The sequence below is a fragment of the Sapajus apella genome, unplaced genomic scaffold (assembly GCF_009761245.1).
Source record: "Sapajus apella isolate SASKATOON/1434 unplaced genomic scaffold, GSC_monkey_1.0 scaffold2, whole genome shotgun sequence".
NCBI classification, from domain to species: Eukaryota; Metazoa; Chordata; class Mammalia; order Primates; family Cebidae; genus Sapajus; species Sapajus apella.
Window position 1 is genome coordinate 10,672,127 of NW_022436942.1, and position 20,335 is coordinate 10,692,461.

Genomic DNA, 20,335 nt, shown 5'->3' on the forward strand with positions numbered 1-20,335 from the left:
TATTTTACCCTGGAGTATACTTTGCTATTTCCCTTTATAATTAATGCATTGTAAATCCCATTAGCGTCGTTAGATAAGTTCCAGCTCTACCTGCTATAGAAAAACACTGTATTCAGTCAAATTTCCTTTGCACTGTTGCAAATTTCATTTCCAACTAATAACTACAGCAAGGTAAAAATTTTATGTAAACTGAAAATGGATAGTGGAGTATAAGTCTGGAGAATGAATACTTTGTGGTGGAAAATTTATCTCCCCAAAGATCTTCTCACTTGACTGTAGATAACTCCTTGAAGTAGGGATTTATAAGTATAAATCTTATGGGTAATTTGAAAAAAGATTTTAGCAAAATCAACTAATATTTAATCACAAAACACTCGCAGTGGTGTACTATGATCCGTACTCCGCTCTTCTGTATTTCAGCTTATCTCATTTTTGCCTCTTGCATTGCTTTGTCACATGCCCTCTCAAAACTTGTTACTCTAAGGATACCGGACAAATCCATTTCGTAGCTTCAGTTACTAAGGTAGGAAGATAAAAATAATAATGAGCAATGGAATAGAAACATTATTACTAGTTACTAGTTGCTACCAAGGGCACAACTAAGCAAAGAGCCAGGTAAATGTAGAAATATAGAGAATGACTATTTTTTTTCCAAAAATTTTATTCTTTTCTAATAAAAATTATATATGTTCATTATAAAAGTTTCAAATACATAACAGTCTGAAGAATGTAAAGATCACCCACATACCACAGCCCATTAAAAAAAAATCCTTAACATTTGGTGAAGATCTATGAAACATGTATTATCTTTAAATATTCAATGTTATAAATGAGTTCACATTAAACATATATTCTATCATCTGCTTTTTGATTCAATAATATTTTGGGAACACATTTCCATAGTAATAAACATACATCTAAATATTTTTTAATGACAACTGCATGGAATTTATTTAATCCATCTTCTACTGAAGGATATTTAAGTTATTTCCAATATTTTAATATAAACATAATGACATATACTATTAGGCTCATGTTTACAGACTTGGACAACTTTATCCATTAGGATAAATTCCTAAACAAACTGCTGAGTAAAGGTGTATCAACATTTAGGTTTTTGATGCATGTTGCCAAATTGCCTTCTAGAAAGAGTCTACCAATTTTCACTCCTGCCAGTAGTGAACAAGAATGCCATTTTTGTCAGTTGCTTTAATCTTTGCCAATATGAGAGGATAAAATTAATAATAATTAAAATAAAACACACATATCTTTATTAGCTGTTTTCATGTTCAAAGAGGGGATACTTTTAATTTTTAAGTTACCCTTTTTCGAGGCAGATATTTCCTGGACTTGAATAAAGCAGTTTGCTTTGTATTCTCATTCCATCAGTAGTGTGACTTAGGGCAAGAGCCAACTCCTTTAAGCCTCATTTTCTTTGATCTAATAGATCAAGGAAATGGAAACCGGCTCAATAGGTTGTTTAAAGCTTAAGAGATGTGTGAATGCACCTAGCGGTCACTAGACACAACACCGAGCCTGCATTTCCTGCAAGTAAGCAGTTCTTACCTCCTTACCCCCGATTTCAATTATGTTGGTCTATGAGAATATTTTAAAATTTAAGAGCCAATGTAAGAACTCAATGGAAATATTATCTTGCTATTTATAGAGATGACCAGAAAAGTTTGCAATGATGCAGATGACATCCATAATGAGTCTCTTAAATGAAGGTTTGGCAGGAAATACAGGTCTTTGGAATAAGACTGCTTCCCAGGAAAATACTTGCAAGTCAAGTCCATGGACCATCAAATATATCTAAATGATTTGGAACAGGAAGACAGATATAAAACACCACAAACATCAGTCTATTCTCTGCCAGAACACTGGTTTATCGTTGCTTAGACATGGTTTGGGAATATTTTCCACCATAGAGAAAATTTATAAGCAATACATACAATGACTAATCTTTTCAAAGATATCTCAGATACTAGTATTTAAAATTAATAATTTTTATTCAAGAATGGTGAAATGGAACAATTTCAGCAATGATTGATTACGTTCTGAATACTAGAAAGATAAACTTTGGGTGCAATCTAGATGACATTCTTGATTCTGAAGATCTTTGAGGGACTATTTGATTCATCCTTTTTACAAATATTTGTTGAACCATATTATGTACCAGGTACTGTGCCAGCCATTAGGGATCCAAAAAACTAGCAGGACATAGACCTTGCCCTCAGAAAAGCTCCAGTTCTGTGGAAGAAGAAAGATAATCTAACAGGCAACTCCAGTATCATGTGCTAGTGAGCTGAGGTTTGTTAGGTGCCTCAGACCCCCTGGAAGATGCCATCAGTAGCCAAACACATGCCCCGAAGAAACCATATACCAATAGAAGAAAACAATCTGTCATGATTGCCGGCCACAAAGCACATCACAGACTACTTAGTGCATATGAATAGCAAAGTGAGGGCCACCATGGGATTATCAGTTACACAACAGGACAAGGAGAGAATTTCTCTGAACCCATTTGGAAGAGCTGGCAGAGGAGCCAGGACCTATGACAGGAGAATCCTCTGAGATTTATTCACTCACATGTAAGCTCCATGAGGGTGGTGAGCTTTGCTGGTTCCAATCTGCACTGTAGCCCCAGCTCCTAGAATAGTGCCTGACACAAAGGAAGCCATTGATACATATTTATTCAATGAATGGAAGCTTGGATGAATGGATTTATTTAGCTTATATCAAGTAACTGCAGAGGTGGGTACCTGTAGCAGAGAAGTGGTAGCAGAGGAGTAGGATAGTGAAAAAGGCAGGAGACATAGTGAAAAAGGCAGGAGACATGGTATCTACTTAAAGTCTGTGGAATCAACAAATGACTTTTCTCATCCATCCCTTTTCATAGGAGCTTGAACTGGCAGTGGCTCCATTGTGCAATGTGGAACACAAGAAAAAGCATGGGCTTTGAAGTCAGACAAATGTGAGTTCAAATCCTGGCTCCTCCAGATCTGGGAGGACCTGATGGAAGGACTGGGAAGACTTGATTTCAGCAAGTTAATTTCCCGACTCAGTGTCCTCACCTATAAGATGGGATTCACACCTTCAGGGTGACTCTGAGGGTTAACCAGGAAAAACATGCAAAGCTGCAGACCCAGTTCCCTTTACCCGTACCCCATTTTTCTGGCCCCAAGGATATTCTGCAGAGCTGCTGTGGACCCCCAATTCCTTGAATAACCATCCTGAATACTTCTTCAGTGATCTTTTCTATTTCTCTTAATTCCTTATCTCTTTCCCCAGAAAGCCTTCTTCACCTTCTTCTCACCCTTCCAGCATGTACTTTTGGCTCCATTGATGTGTGATTCAAGTAGCAGATGTCACTGAACAGTTGACTTGGGTAGATACCCTATCTTTCTTACTAAACTGTTTGCGTCTTACTTGGTAACCTTGTAGCTAATGCAGTGCTTTGATTCTAGCAGATGCTTAATAAATGCTACTCATGTAAGCCTCACTTTCTATACTCATCAGTACTCAGGTCGTAAAAGTTGTTTTACACAGGGTGATGTACCACCCTGTAAAACTACAATATTATGCAGTGAGTCACAGATCATTACAACTCTCGAGAAGTCAATAAAATTGATTATGTCAAAAATCCCATACCTATTTTCAAAAACAACAAAACATTTTCTCCATGTGTTTGGGCATTATAAAATAGGATAAAAGCCTGAAGAAGCTTAGTAAATAGGATCTGCCTGGAGGATTGCCCATGCACATTACAAAGATGAGAATAAGTAAAATTATGAATTCATGTTTATGGATCAGAGGGAACACCCAGAGGCTCATTCCTGGTTTCTTATGTATCTTAGTCTCCACATCATGAAACCATAAAACTATCCTCTTATTACCCAAGAAAGGTGCAACATTTAATTCATATCAACTAACACTTATTAATACACCCATTAGAAGGGAATTCTAGTCAGGAGGACTGGATCACTCAACAGAAGATATTTCCCAACCACAGTGGCATCTGCTTACCACAACATTAATCAGGTCACCTCCAGCTTATCTGACTTCATCTTTAAGATGTCCAAAATAGCTGTACTCTAGAAAGATGATTTAGTCAATAAGATCATTGGTCAACAATCTTTCTAGAGCTTCTACTCTGTGCTAACCAACATCCCAGGTAATAGGATGAATTTAATAGAATGAAAAGAAATGCACCTTTTCTCAAAAAACATACCAGTAGATGGAAAGGTAGGATCTACCAATCTATAACAATTTGAGAGTACTTTAAGGAAGTGGTTTTCACTGATGTGAAGAGTGGGCTTCACATCAGTGGCATCAGCATCACCTGGGAACTTACTAGAAAGCAAAATTTCTAACCCCAAACTTATTACATCAGAAACTGGGTGGACCCAGCAATCCATGTTTTTAACCAGCTTTCCAAGTCATTTTGATGCACACTACAGTTTGAGGAACGCTGCTTTAATTTGGCTCAGCAAGTTCAAATCAACATAATACCAATAGATTATATGTGCTGAGTAACTGCATGGGCCTGCTGTTAATCAGAGCTTCCTCAATGACCCTTCATTGAATGTGTTGGTGTGGGTCCATATTCTAAGTGAAAAAACAGTTTAACATAGAGTCAATTCTTGTTGATCTCTTTTGTGAATTATTAGTGGCAACTTCACATGATTCCAGGCTAATTTTCCCAATTCAGCCAATATAATCTCAGATTATATCTGTAAATTAAGCTAAACCGGCCTCAGAATGGTTTGCAATATATAGGCCAAATGTCAAAGACTTTTGCTGCTTCCTTTCATTAACGTGTGGAATCAGGAGTTGCCAAACAGGATAGGTCACAGGAATAAAAGTTATATAAAGTTTAGTCCAAGCTTTTCACATGTCTGGTGATCAGAGGAGGGCAGAGCGCTCTGGGCAGCCAGGTACCCCACAAAGCAGCGGTGGGCATGGGCTCTCCCAACTGCTTATGCAGGGCCTATATAAAGCCTGTCAAACAGACTAAGACTTATCATGTTTTTAGTCTCACTTTGTGCCTTTCTGGAGAATTGTAACTCCATATTTCTGACCTTCATCTGTTAACCTGACCGTGATTCCTGATGAGTTTCTGCTTTGATTAGTTGTTCTTGAACGTGGAATTGAATGTGAGTACAATTAACCCAACCACACTGACTCACCAAAAAAATAAAACAGAAGACATGATGAGCCTCTGCTGGACAAGAAGCTGGAGGCTTACCCTTCTATTACAAGCTTCCTGGAGAGGAAGATTCAGTAAATCCTCTGAAAATGGTTTTCTTCAGTGTTTCTATCCATCATCATAGTCATTATACTCCCTTTTGAATTTACTCAACAATGTTTATTATGGCTGAATTATTGATTATGTGGGTTCATAGGAGTAATTTAATTCAACTTAATTTATAAGGAAACACCTGCTCTTTGTAGGATGACATGTTAGGCTTTGAAGAGATAGCCCTTACACACTCAGGGAGTATGACAGACAGAGTAGTGGCCCCCCAAAAAAGTCCACGTCCCAATTCCAGAAACCTGTGAATACATTACTTTACACGAGAAAATGGACTTTGCAGGTATAATTAAATTAAGGATCTGAGACACAGAGATTTTCCTGGCTTATCTGAGTGGGCCCAGTGAAATCACAAAGGTCTTTATAAAAGACAGGCGGGGGTCAGAGTGAGAGGAAGAGGGTAGTGAAGATGCGGTGAGACAGAGAGAGAGAGAGAGAAAGATCTGAAATGCCACATTGCTGGCTTTGAAGACGGAGGAATCGGCCATGAGCCAAAGAATTCAGGTGGCCTCTAGAAGCTGGAAAAGGCAAGATAGTGAGTTCTCCCCTATAGCCTCCAGAAAGAATGACCTCCAAAACTGCAAAATAATTAATTTATGTTACTTTAAGTCACAAAATGTGTGATAATTTGTTACAAAAACAATAGAAAACTAACATAGGGAGTTTACAACCTAGTAAAAGAGATAAGACAAGCAGCTTTGATATCATTCTGAAAGTGACAAGCATAAAATAGAAATACAAAAAAATTGCTCTTGAAATACTGATAAAGGGAGTACTTCTGGTTGTAGAGATTAGGAAAGCTTCCTGGAGGCTGGCAGTTTTGTAGAGCTCTGGACTGGGTAGGATTTCAAAAGATGGAGATCCAGGAAACAGCAGGAGTGAAGGCCCAGAGTTGGAAGGTATAGATCAAACAAAAAGCTGACCTAAGCCCTTGACCAGCCATTTTCTCAGGAATAAAAATTACTTGAGGGAAATTTCATCTAATCTACTTAGGCTAAAATAGGTTACTAAGTATGTTTTCAAAAAGCTGTAATAATAGTCAATGCTTACTTTATATATAGTATACATGATAAACTGTCCTAAGAGTTTAGGATGGATCTGGGGAAGAAATCCTCTCTCTACACAGAACATGCCATAGCCAAGGGTGAAGCTGGCTCATTTTCAGACAAGCAAGCTAGTCAGGGATTAACGGGAAAACATGAGGGGTCAATCAAAAGAGCAAGGTGATTCTTTCCAAAGGTATCTACTAACATTTACAAATTAGACATTTCCTACAACCCTTGCAAACAAGCTAAACCAAATAATGGAATCAAACTGAATGTTCTTGACAGATGGAGGCTCTGAGGATTCACACTGAGGTTGATGGAGAAGACATTAGAATCCAGTCCCTTTCTGGTAGGTTTTGATTGTTTTGTTTGGCTAAAGTCAGAACCAATGATCTTAAGGAATTTTGAATGGCTCTAATTGAGCGTGGGTTTGGTCATGAGGCAATTATCCTGATAAGACAATTTTTTAAGGCACTCTGTTTGAGGGTTTGGGAAAGAAGAAATGGAATTGTCCAGATTGTTTATCTGCATCACCCAAACTCACCATTGATCATTCTCTTGGCATTGCTTATAGAGCCAATGTCTTCCCAAGGTCATTCCTATACTCAGGTGCTTACACAACACTTGCTTTTTTATATTCTGGTGGAATTTATTCCTTTTTGTTCTGTTCATGTTCATCCCAGGAAAATTTGGAGAAATGGCTGGTCTCCACTGGCCAGCTCCTGCAAGGATGGCCTGGAGCTTCTGAAGAAGGATCCATATTTACCTTATAGGCCCTTAAGTCCTGGGATGGAACTATATGCTTTGGGAACCAACTTTCTTCACAAGAAGAACTTGGCATGTTGCAAGCTTCCTCATTTCTCTTGCTCCCTGGCTTTTGGTCCAAGCTCAGAAACATAACCTCAGACTGGCTGCATTCAAAAGGTGTTTTCGGAGTCATTCCGTCTGTCCTCAAGCTTTCATCATAGGGCAGTAAATGGTTATTCTGGCTTTCATCATCTTCCACTGGAATACTTGGTACATTCTCCAGGAATAGAGGAGACGGACACCTGAAGGACTTCAGTGACGTGGGAGGATCTTCAGCGAAATATAGGCTGGCTTGAGTACTTTCAAGAGTATTTAGAACCTAATTAACAAAGAAGCAAACAGACATTGAATTAAGTTTGAACAACCTTTCCTTTTACCCTTTTTCTCTCCACCTATAAAGAATATTCGTTCATTTTCATGAAATTAGCTCAACTATAGAATTTCAAATTAGAATGGATCTTAAAGATTAGCTAAAACTCTTTATTTTGAGGAGTAAATTAAGTGACTTAAAACAAGGTATAAAAGAAACTACACTGAAGTAAATACCAAGAAACCTGACTTAAGCCTCAGATTTGCCATCAACTAGCTTTGTGAACTTGGGCAAGTCTCTACATTTTTTACTTCAACCATAATATGTGGAGGATTGGAAGGGAAGGAGGAAATGGGGGGCCTGACCTGTAATTCTTAAATGCCAGAAGTTTTAGGGAGCTCTTTTAAAGTGTGCATCCCTTGGTCCCAACCTAGAGACTGTCATACAAAAAATAAGGTGACCAAGGTCCAGGAATCTGTATTTTAGAAGCCTCACATGATTTGGTGTACAGCCAGATATGATAATCCTTGATCTAATGAATAGACCATACCACATGTCTTCATATACACGTACACACACGTAATTTTAAAAAATACATAGCGAGAGCTTTAACATTTACAAAGTGCTTCCACATATATTATCTCATTTAACCTGCACAAACAACATTAATTCTTTTCATTTGAAGATGATAAAGCTGAGGCTCAGAAAGGGGAATCAGTATCCTCAGTCAGTAAGGTATAGACCTGTTGTTTGACACCAGATCTCCAGGCTTCTAGTTCCCTGTCCCTGCATGATACATCTCATAGCTTCTTCCTGAGTTTTTGGCTCCACACACCTTACTGGTGGTGTCAGGCCTGAAATACAGCTCTCCTGACTCCCAGGCCAGTGCTCTTTATATTCTCATTATGTCAACTCCTAGTTTAAAACACTTGCATGGCTCTATGATAGACTCAGGATAAAATCTAAATTCCTAGAATGGAATTCATGTCCCTCTGCCATGGAAGCTTCTATTATTTTAACCACTCCAGTCTTTCCCTCACAGCCCCACTCCATGGTCTTAGCACAATGGGCTCCACCACCTTGGAGCTTTTGCAGGTGTTCACTCTCTCTGCCTAGAATGTCTTTCCATCTTTACTGCTGCCTAAATCCAACCTGTTCTTCAGATCATAGCTAAGCTGTTGTATCTATCAAGAAGCTTCTTTAACTTCCACAGGCTAATGTATTCTGAGTCCATGCTCCATGGCAACCTGGCCTTCTGTATATCATTATGTTTCTTTTGCTGGACCAACATTCTATGTTTACTGATCTGACTCCTCTGAACAGTGAGCTTGAGGGTAGTCATTGCATCTTGATCACTGTTATATTCCCAGCACCCAATACAAAGTCTGGCACACACAGAGTGGGCATTAAATAAGTATTTGTTTGTTTGTGCAAATAAGCAAATAAATAAATGGGTGATTAAGTCTATGGATAGATTAATAATTTTTAAAAAATGGATAAGCAAAATATATGCTGCATTTATAATGAGCAGGATCTCTTAATGGAAACTGAACACTTTGGGAGGCCGAGTTGGGCTGATCACTTGAGGTCAGTGTTTGAGATCAGCCTGGCCAACATGGTGAAACCCTGTCTCTACTAAAAATAAAAAAGTTAACCAGGCATGGTGACTCATGCCTCTAATCCCAGCTACTTAGGAGGCTGAGGCAGGAGAATCACTTGAACGGAGGAGGCAGAGGTTGCAGTGGGCCGAGACAGTGCCACGGCACTCCAGCCTGGGTGACAGAGCAAGACTCTGTCTCCAAAAAAAAAAATTGAATAAAATATTCCCTGTAAACTGCTCACTTATGTCTTTACATTGAATTTTTTGTGGTGTGATCTTGGTTCCACCTAGAAATGACCTCTACCAGAGTACCAAATAATGTGGCTTTTTGGCCTGGAAATGCTAAAACTATTAGGTTGGAATTCTCTGTTAGAGGCTGGATTTGTCTTGTTGACAAAGAATTCACTTAGATACACAATTTATCTAGTTAAGATTTTCCATGGTTCTGTGGGCTCAGTTTTGAATAAAATCACATACATACTCACTTCATCCATTGATGGTCTTAATTTTGCCCGTGTTGCAGCACATTGCCCTGCCAAAAAGAATAGCTTGGCAGAGAAATTCCGAGGGCAGGGAGGCACTTTCTTATCGAGAAATGAGAGACATGAATCCAGGCCTCTCTTCTCCATCAATTCTATAAGGAGATCCCGCTTGGAAGAGAAGAAGACAATTTTATCACAGAGAACTCGATCAGAAAATGATCAAGAGATAGGTGCCAGAATGAAGACAATTCTTACCAGCTGGATATGTTTTGGATCATCTAACACTACTCTACATCCTGTCAGAACTTCCATTATTACCTACAAGGAATATATAGAAAGTCAGCTATATATCTTAAAAATATACACACAATTTGTTGCAACTATTAACCATGACTATGAATGTAGTTTATTTTAGTTAATGACTTTATATTTTATTAATTGCTTGATTATACAAAATTAAAGTATAAGATGGGCTAACAGGAAATCAATGAGTCTAAAAGTTAAAATTCTTTTAAAAATTCTTAGAATCTGGAACATTCTTAGCAATAAACTCTCCTCCTTTGTTAACTGGTAGTTGGTACTCACAATTCCAAAGCTGTAGACGTCTGTTTTAATGGAAAGTTTCCCCTGTCTGATGTACTCTTCCGGCATGTACCACAGATGTTTACTGCTGCTGCTGGTCGTATTTATGGTACAACTCTGATGTTCTAGGTGGGGCCGGAAGTGTGCCATGGCAAAATCAGTTAGCTTGGGTTGAAACTGATCATCCAAAAGGATGTTTGCACTAAAATTGTAATCAGGGACAAACAAGACAAAATATCATAAAGGCACTTCAGTGTAAACACGCTAAGCTCCCATTTTTTCATTTCTGGTTAATTCAAAACACTGTCAAAATAAAGCCAAACAAATTTCCATGAACTACAGAACATTCTTTCATTTTTCCTAATGTATAAATCCAGTATTTTCTGCAACCTAGAATAAAAACCTGACCTAAGAACCGCGGGTACTTCAAACTTAAAGATACATATGTGAAGCTGATGCTTTCTCACTAAGAGAAACTAAAGTTAACCAAAACAGCTTTCCTTACACTTAAGGAGAACATGAACTGAGTTTTAATCAGCTGATTATGTGTCTGTTATGGGCAAGAGCTGTGCTGTGAAAAGCTTGGCATATGAGCACAGAGCCACTAACTTGGAATGATCTCAGGAATCTTTGGTAGTCCTGCCCTCATGACCACCTTATCCCATGGTTTCATCTCTATGGTTTTTTTGGTCTTTGAGTCTTATTTAAAATACAAATGCTTGCAGAGACAAAGGCAAAGTGCTTATAGTCAATTTAAGCAGTTGTCACATTAAAACCTTAAGAATCATCTGACATTTTGGCTGAGGGTAGGCATCGGATTACTTTTACCTTCAAAGGGCTGTCAAAGCAGGGATAGGAAAGGATAAGCCAAGAGAGAGATCCATTTCCCACAACGTATAGCCAGGAGCTCTGCCTTTCCCTGGCTCCATTACCACCCACAGTTTCCTTCACCGTGTAAGCCTCGGTGCCCTCTCTCTTCCCATGTGAAATGAGAAAAGAATTCTGGCAGGGGGAAAATGAAGTGCATAGCTTCCTCCCCAGCACTTGGTAATGCTCAAAAAATGGCAGGTAGGAGAAAGATTAGTAATCAATTCTAAGAGAGCAGATGGACATTGAGAAGCAGGTGGGCAACGAAGAGAAAGTCATGCACTTCTTGGCTTTGCTTAGGGCTCTTCAGAATTTGCTATTTATCCCCTGAAACCAAAGCATCTAAGAGTAGAGCTGCCCATCCAAAATGCCAAGAAGTATATTTGCAGCACGACATGCTGTTACTAAAAGTGCTACAGCAACAGCTATGGGATATCAAGAAGTTCTTAATTCTGAACGAATTTTGGATCTTAACAAAAGCTCCAGAAGTTTTTGCTATCCCTATACAAGCAGGTCAACAGGCATGCCCTAGTTCCACAGGTCAGAACTGCAGGTGTTCTTACTATTCAGAGGACTCAGAGTCCTACTTCTATTTAGAGAGTTTTGGGGAAACAGTCCAATGTATGAAGCTAAGGCCTCAAAGATTCTAGTCTAGACCTTGTCTAGGACTGAGTTGACAATAGAAAAACAAAGGGACTTCCTGTGGTCTTTTGAGGATAAAGAAAGACACATTTTAAACTTTATTTCACTCCTTCTTCTGCTAAGGGTGGCAAGGGAATTGTAAAATCCAAAGAGCCCACCTTATGGGCTCTAGGGCCCCTTATCGGCTGTGTGTTCTCAGCATTTATGGAAGGAAAGTCAAAGAGGCCCGGTTCCCAAGGCTCACATCAATGAACACAGCTGTCATTTCTCTCCTTGCCTTCTCCTTTCTCTCTGGAAAACCCAGCAGCTGCTAAAGCCAGCCCAGGCTTCACACAGCCCCATCTGTCACTCCTCACCCACTCTTTTACTCTCCCATTTGGAGAACTGTTGCCTATCCTGACATACCTCAGATGAGGAACAGACTAGAGTCAGATCCAACTTCTCTCCAGCTCTAGATAAGAAGAAACTGTCAATTCATAATCACTTCTTCCCTAGGTTGACTCTTCAATGGATCAGATCAAGTCTGAGGCTTTCAGAGGTGCCCTGAGGGTTTCAGAGTGCTGGGGGCATTTGAATGCAGGAGTTTGCCAGGTGGGCCAGGAGGCGAGGTGAGAAAAAAGGTTCCCCAACCTTCATTTCCAGGACCCCACCTTTTGCCCCTCAATTTCAGAGTCACTTCTGCATGCCCCACTTCATTTCAGCACAGGGGGAGGGCAGGAAAGGTCTGAATGGCAGATATTCAATGCCAAACATCTAAACATCTTCTTCCTCTACCCCAGCTCTAAAAAAGGCATTTGATTAAAATTGACAATGCCAAAATCATGAGACTCCAAAAGCTGAATTTGTGAAACACTAAAAACAACAACAACAACAACAAAAACCCTGAATCTTTTCTAAGTACAAAAAGGGGAAAAAAAAAACAACAATAATAACAAAACCTTCACCCTAATTTATTTATTTGACTCATAGCAAAGCTGATGGGATGCTTTCAGCAAATGGTGGGTCAGCCTCTGTGAAAGTTGGGCAGAAGGGAGTTGAGTAACCACAAACAATGCTTACACCATAAAACCCACAGAGGACTTTGGGTCAGTGAAAGGCCGTCAAGAAGATGTGAAACTATTCTAGGGTACTGAATTTATAGTTTGAATAATGACATTCGGTGAAAAGACAAGTCGTTTTCCAGCTGACTTTAGTGTATAACATAAATTTTGAGTCCAGTGATTTATTCTGTTCTAAATAAAGGTTAACGGTAGCTGAGGAAGAAGGATGTTCTGCTTTAGGAAAGCGGAAATTGCAAAAGGCCCTTCAACGATCAATTTCTACTTTAATTCTTTTCCTCTGCTTCAACCTTAAATAGAATGTTCAAACACAAAGTGCCTTCAGCTTCCATACAGGTCAGCTGAGTAAGTCTATCCTGTGTGGCGAAAACAAAATAACAAAATTAAGAACCTAAAATAACAAAAATCATAGTAATAGCATGCAAAAGGGCAACTTGCAAGCAACTGCGGCCACTAAGGAGATAGAATAAAGACATCTTTGACCCATAGCCAAGGTCCATGTCCTCAATTTCGTGTTCCTGCAATCTGTTTTTTCTACTCTTTAGTACAAGGCTATTTACCTTAACAGAAAGGCCATTCCCCTCTCCAGATAGAATGCAATGATCATTGGTTGCACACTAAGGAAGTATGGAGAATCCTATACAGGTGAGGAGTTTGTAACCTGACACTAATGTTATAGTTAGTGTTACTTAATCTCTCTATTAGTAGAGGTCTGTAGGACAATATTTGGGGGGACCTGAATCCCCCAAACAAATGCTACTTTGTAATGAGAATTGCTTTCTTTGCTCACCAGTTTATCTCCTAATTAATCCCTTGGGCCTTAAACATAAGGCAAGATGCTCCACCTAGGTTATAACTCAGGATTTGAATTCAAGTGCAAATACCATATTTGGCGTGAAAGAGCATGATTGGGTTTTTAAAGATCTATATATTTAGGGGACATTTATATATATACATGGGTCCAGCAGTCCAACTCCTGGGTGCCTGCAAACTCTCAGGAAAGGCCAGGAATCCACCCAAAGAAAGATCTAGAGAAGAGGGAGCAGGGAGCCACAGATTGGCCCCAGAGATAGAGGACCCAATGGCCTCTCTGGGGCAGCTTGAGGCAACAACACACATGTGCTGTCTATGTGACGGCTGTTGCATCACTGAGACACCCCTCACCAAATGCCCTGCCTCGCCTAACCAGACGAGGCAAGACTCAGTTTCTCCGAGAACCTGCAGTCTATTAAAAAAGTTGTGCACCCCACCCCAACTTAAATGTGCACTGCATCTTGCCTGGAATGGTACAAATCTGAAACCCTTTATTCCCCTGTGGGACCACGGAGCTTTCTCTTTCATCCCTGTTGAACCTAGGCAGGTCTGAGAGACATAGTAGTCAAGCTTTTGCTTTGTTGGTGCCTTCCGAGTCTAGGCACTCTGTGCAAAGGCCCTGTAAGGGGTGTTCCTCCTTTAACTGTGAAACTCTGACTCTACCCAAACTAGGACAACCCCCCTAAGCCTGTTTCCTTGTTGGTATAAAGATCTGATAATGCTTACTTCACGGGGTTCTTACCAGGATTAAATGAGAAAACGTAAGGAGAGTGTCTGACACTCACAGAGGGTCTCAGAATATGCTTTAAAGAATGTAGACTGGCCATTGTCCATCCTACATCCATCACTTAACCTTAAAATCCCAAAAGGCTTGGTTACATATCTCTAGAAGAAGTCCAAAGACACCAACTTAAGGAACAAAAATACAGGGGGTTGTAGGATGTCCCTGGAGACCTGAGGACCCTTCAGTTAGTTGATTTCACAAAATCGGTTGAGTTTCAAATAGTTCCAGAGAAGCTCTGGGGAAACCTAACTAAAATCAGGTTTCCAGACATTTTAAGACAATGGAGAGACAGAAAAAAAACTGGCCTGTACTGTGTGTACATGTATGTATCTATGTGTATAAGTTAGTGAATGTTGGGCTTAGCGTGGTGGCAAATAGAATTAATAGAGGAAATTTTAATTTATGTCATATTTAAATGTTTTGGCGTCCCTTAGAAGAAATGATCAAATTCGGATATTTTAGAAGAGGGGAGGCCCTGGGGAAAAATAGGAAAATCTGAGGAAAAATAATTATATATATCTAAAATGTGTCTGAAAGATAAAAATAGGCTTTTTGAGGGGGGAAAGAGGGACAGGGAGGAGACTGATTAATTAAAGAATATATTAGTCAAACCAAGAAAAAAGACTTTGCATTCCCTGTAGGCTTTGATATCCCTGTTAAACACTGAGCTGGGCTCCAACCTTCCCGTCTAGGGATAAAGGCAGGAAGAGCCTGAGTCTTCAGGCAAGTGTGTCCTGGTCGCAGGAAGGGGCCAATCTGTGGCCCCTTATGCCCTCTTCCCAAACACTCAGTTTTTCTAGTCCCTTGGAAAGGAAATTATCCATGCACTCATTCACTCTGACCTTACATCTCTGATAAATTTCCATTTAAAAAAATATCCATTTTGAAGCACATGGTTTCTTCCTGCTTTTTTTTCCTAGACCACTTCCCTGTTATGAAAGACTGTATTACTTGGCAGGAGACAAATGGCAATACTGATTAAAGAAAATGATTTTATAGGGAACTTTAGAAATGTTCACTGAGATTATCTCTTTGCTTTAGAAACCTTAGCAGGAATGAATGTCTGGGATGGAAAATGCTGAGGATAAAATGCATTTCCATTTAAAATCGTTCATAAATGCAAAAACAATTAAGCTCGCTAAGGGGTAGGAGGGAAATAACAAGGAATTTTACTGCTTTCAGATGCTTTTAAGTGATCCTATAATTCAAAAACATCTTCGTTTCTCCAATAAAAACATGAGGGTCTTTGGCCAAGAAAACAGGCTGCAACTTTTCAAGATTCTTTTCTTTAGATCCTTTCCTTCTCAAATTCCACCACCTGGAAGCAGATTTTGTTTTTATAACATTCTCTTTGAAGAGTTCAAATATTAAGACATTTTTTAGTTAAATAAACCACCAGACTTGTTGAAAACACCTTGGAAACATGGGCATTGCTTCTCCTGTGGGTGTTTCTGAGCTGTGTCTTTGACAACTTCTTCCTTGGAAAGCTATGTACTCTCACCACTCTGCAGGCCCGACCTCCCCTTCAATGCCCGCGGCTACTGACGTTTTCCCCAGGAGTCCAAAGTCAGCATTTCCGAATTTCTGCACACGAATTATGCTCTCCTCTCCTTCCAATTTCCCTGTCTCTGCCAATGACGCCATGCTCCCAGTAATCCCAGACCTTTAATTCCCTAAAAAGAACATGATGATTGGACTCACACAAACATGAAATGCAACCTCTCTTTCCCCTTCTGCAGCCAGGAGACAGAAGCCAGTCACTAACCTCTGTAAGCCTCAGCTTTCTCCTCTATCAGACGGAGATAACAGCTATGATACCTGAACTCAGGCTTGCTGGGAGGATTACTAACAAGTTATTCAGCAGGCGTTGATGTCAGATGAAAAGTCTCTGGCTCTCATGGAGCTCTCTCATCCGACGGCAGCCTATATGCTACCCTTGAGGTATTAGTACTTACCATGCAGTAGACTAAACTGTGCTTTCCGTTGTCGTGGGCTCTCTTCATTTTGTTCCCCTCATCTTGAAAACACTCTCCCCTCCTTTATTTTTATCCAAATCCTCTCTGCAGCCATAAGATTCACTTCCTCCAAGAACTTTTCACTCGACTGCTATGAATTCCAGGCTCCTCCTTTCTCCAAATTCCTACTGTACAGCCCCAGCTACACCATTTGGCACTTACACAGAGACCACCCGATGTTTACTTGAGCATAATGTTGAGTCTGTAGAAGATACTAAGTAAATATTTGTTGGTATAATCAATCACAAAAGAGGATTTGAAACTGAGGGTAGCTTTAGACTACTCAGTATAGGAATGGTGAATACGTGAGTCAAATGCTGCTGGTACATTTATTGTCCCAAACATCCTCTGTATTCTTGGCAGACATCAAAAATTTAGTTCAGAAAGCACCCACCACAGATTCTCTTTCAACCTGGCACAGGGGAAATCATTACCAATCAATCACACATGAGACAACACTGACTTGTCATCACTGCTGTGGAATCTTGCAGATGAGGTAAATGAGGCCCACAGGGTTGACATGACTTGTTCCATGCAAAACCACTTGATGGCAGGGTCAGAACTAACACCTAGCCCCACTCTTTCTGTTTGGTGCTCTTATGATTTACTACAGTTAACTGAAGACAACATCTTTTTATTCAGCTACTCATAGAAGACTAAGAGACTATTGGTTTCCAAGAGAAATGAAATAAGTTTTTATCTCCTTTTCCTTTAGCTGTATATAATTCCAGTGGCAAAATGAACGAATGGGCAAGTCACAAGATTGATTTTAGCTTCACAGGAAAGAACTCTGAATAATGAGAGCTGCACCTAAATGGAGCTGGACCCCCATAACATGCTGGGCCCACCATACAGCAAAGGCTCAAGGACAGGTTGGATGAAGCACTTTGGGAGGCAGAAAAGTCTCATGGGGGGAGGAGGTAATTACAGCTCATTGCCAGGCCTGGGCTGTGCTTTGAGTCTATCACCTCACTTCCTCCTCACAACCCTGGGAGGAGAGGCAGCACCATCACCCCAGTTCCAGACATAGGAGACCGAGCCTCAGGGGATTAAGCAACTTGTCCAAGATCACAGTGCTAGAAAGTAGCAGAGTCAGGATTTGTACTGAGATCTACGTGACCCAGGCAACACTCTGAACCCGTGATAAGAGACAGGGACAACAACGAGACTCTGTCTCAAAAAAAAAAAGAAAAAGAAAAAAGAAAAAAAAAGAAATCTGGGTTCAGATCCAGGTCTTGTCTTTCTGTGGCCAGAGAGTGGCCAAAGGTTTTCTCACTTGCACATTCAGAGCCAACCAAGATAGTCTTAAGTTGACCTCTTGTTGCTTTCAAATTCTTTGACATTATGCTTGCCTATTTTTTGTACTGAGCTCTATACTCACAAGTCTAGGGACTGTTACAGGAGAACATGACCCTGCATTCTCTTAAATACTGGCCAAGCTTTACCCTGATCAGCTTCCAAATTAGGATGAGGTCAGATATGTTTAGGGAGGCGTCTCCAGCAACCTGCCCACTCTGGAGCAGGCTTTAGTCAAAGTTCTGAAATGCCTGTTTTTCTGGAACACCCTCTCCCCAGTCTTTTATCTGTCCTTCCCCTTCTTTATCTGCTGCCCCAGCGATCTCGTTGCAACCTCTACATCTTGAGTTCAAGCGATTTTCCTGCCTCAGCCTCTCAAGTACCTGGGACTATAGACACATGCCATGCCTGGCTGATTTTTTTTTTTTTTTTTTTTTTGTATTTTTAGTAGAGATGAGATTTCACCATGTTGGCCAGGCTGTTCTCCAACTCCTGACCTCAAGTGATCCAGCCACCTCGGCCTCCCAAAGTGCTAGGATTATAAATGCGAGCCACCACGCCCGACCTGAACCCAGATTTCTGGTGCTCTTCCCACATCTGTATCCTCCCTCCTCCCAGCTGAAGACATGAGCACCATTTTACTTTGCTTTAGACAAAAGATGTTATTCACAGTTTGAGCGCCAGGCTGCTGAATAATAAACCTTCCAACTTTCATTTTAAAAACTATTTTAAAACCATAAAAATGACAAATTACCAAGCTTCTTTACTGACAGAATTAATGACATAGAATGATTGAACTGATAACTTAAGGGTTTCATTTAGTAACTTGAGATATCTTTTGAAACTTTTTCCAATTATTTGGCTTCAGGTAGAAAGGTCTGACACCAAGTTATTTTTTTATAATACATTTTATGTTACCGTTAGAATAGAACATACTTCTTTAAATATAATCTAAAGAATATAAAGAAGTAAAAAAATAAGCCAATGAAAAATAAGCCACAGTTACTCCACCCAAATAAACCGTTGTTGATATTTTGGTGTGTTTTACTTGTAATATTTTTTAATGCATGAATTTGTAGTTACACAAAGCTATAATTATATATTATATGCTACTTTAATTTGGCTTTTTCCACTTAATCTCACTTTGTATACATTGTTCCATGTTACTTTATACTATTAAAAACATAATTTAATAAAGTCAAAGATTTATGATAAAGTCTTCTGTCACTCAACAGTCTGAAGCCCAAATACAGAAAAGAAAATCAAGGTAACAGCATCTTCCATTGTTCACTCCTCCAACAAAAACAGCCCTGAATTACGCAGGGAAAAGGTCACTGTTTAACACAGATTTTGAGGAGTCCTTCTCTGAGCCAATTATCAGAGCTATGCAATGAAACTGCATCTCTCCTAGAAGCTGTCTTCCCTTACACAGATTTAGAAAATTATTATGACAAAGTCAGAAGAGGCAGGGATTTCAGACAGCTCAGTCCGAAAATCACTGAGCTACACACAGAGGTACCAAGAATCAGGGAGGCCCAGGTTTAGGGCATAGTGGAGGATTCATTTTAAAGAGATTCAGGAGAATAATCTAGGTCAGTCAATCACATCTGGCTGAGGCTGCTGGGGACTGACTGTTGTTACCATCTGACAGGTGTTCAGTGGCCCAAATGAACAGAGTTGGTCTCATTCCAGTTTCTAGAGAACAGGTGTGCACATTACCAAACACAAGGGGAAAATCTACTGTTATAGTTCACACTAATTAACATCTTTGCTGGCAGGCTCAGCAGAAAGGCCAAGTGTTCAATGGCTGTGGAAGGGACTGATTGCTATGGAAAAGGCAGGGGCATACTGATGAGCCCTTGTGAAACCACAGTTCTCAAACAAATGTCCACAGTCATGGGCCTCCATACCCTGACACATGCCTGCGTGGGCACATTCTATGGATGGTTTATATTTAAGTCCTTGAACTCTTTGGAACACTCAGAAAGGCAACAATTGTCAGCAGCCCCATCACCAAGTAAAATAGAAAATACATTGCTAGATGCGCTTCAAGCCCTCTCTCTTCCATAACGTTCTTGTAACTAATCAGATCTCTCTGGGTACTCTGTATCTTTGTTACCTGTTGGGCATTCTGTCTAGCAGTGTTACTTCAGTGATTTTTATAGTTCTGCACATCCAGGAAAGTTCCTAGGATAGTGACCTGGAAGACCTGGCCTCCTGTTAAGTTGTGAGACCACCTAAGAGACTTTAGAACCTTTCGGTTTCCACCTATATCCTAGACAAGCTTCAGACTCTCACTAGAGCCCAGCTGGTCAAACCTATTTCTTCAGCCTCGTCAGCATCCCAGGCTCCATTCCAGCCCCTACTCACCACAGTCCTTATTCTTCTCTAGCATCACCTCACCTTATTTTCCAACCTTGTCCTTTCTTTTCCAACCAACTGACTTCTCTTGCTTTTGCTATATACTTGACAATTCTTTACTCTGTTCCCTTGAATACATTATTGCCTCCACCAGGAATATTCTCTCCCCTTCTTTCAATCAGTCCACTGCCATGATCCACTTTTTCTAAGACTTGGCTTGTAACTCTCTAATGAGAGAAGCCCCATTAGAACTAAGTAAAACCTAGAGTCTTTTCATATGAAGTTCATTTTATCAGAAAAACAAACAAGTAAGCTATCAGCTCCTCTTCTGCCAAGTCAAAAACATACTACAAGTTTT

At 40.0% G+C, this 20,335-nt stretch overlaps 1 protein-coding gene across 3 annotated transcripts in view; it reads right to left on the bottom strand.

Annotated features, from left to right (window-relative positions):
- Window positions 1-644: 644 nt before the first annotated feature.
- The window catches only part of IRAK3 (interleukin 1 receptor associated kinase 3), a 58,117-nt gene continuing 38,426 nt past the window's right edge, over window positions 645-20,335 (bottom strand). For all 3 annotated transcript variants that reach the window (XM_032288182.1, XM_032288161.1, XM_032288171.1), the window contains 4 exons: window positions 10,145-10,343; window positions 9,815-9,877; window positions 9,563-9,727; window positions 645-7,486 (listed from right to left, as the gene is read on the bottom strand). In XM_032288182.1, the coding sequence (XP_032144073.1) occupies window positions 7,010-7,486; window positions 9,563-9,727; window positions 9,815-9,877; window positions 10,145-10,343 (904 nt within the window). In that variant the 3' untranslated portion in view covers window positions 645-7,009. The remainder of the gene's footprint in view (window positions 7,487-9,562; window positions 9,728-9,814; window positions 9,878-10,144; window positions 10,344-20,335) is intronic.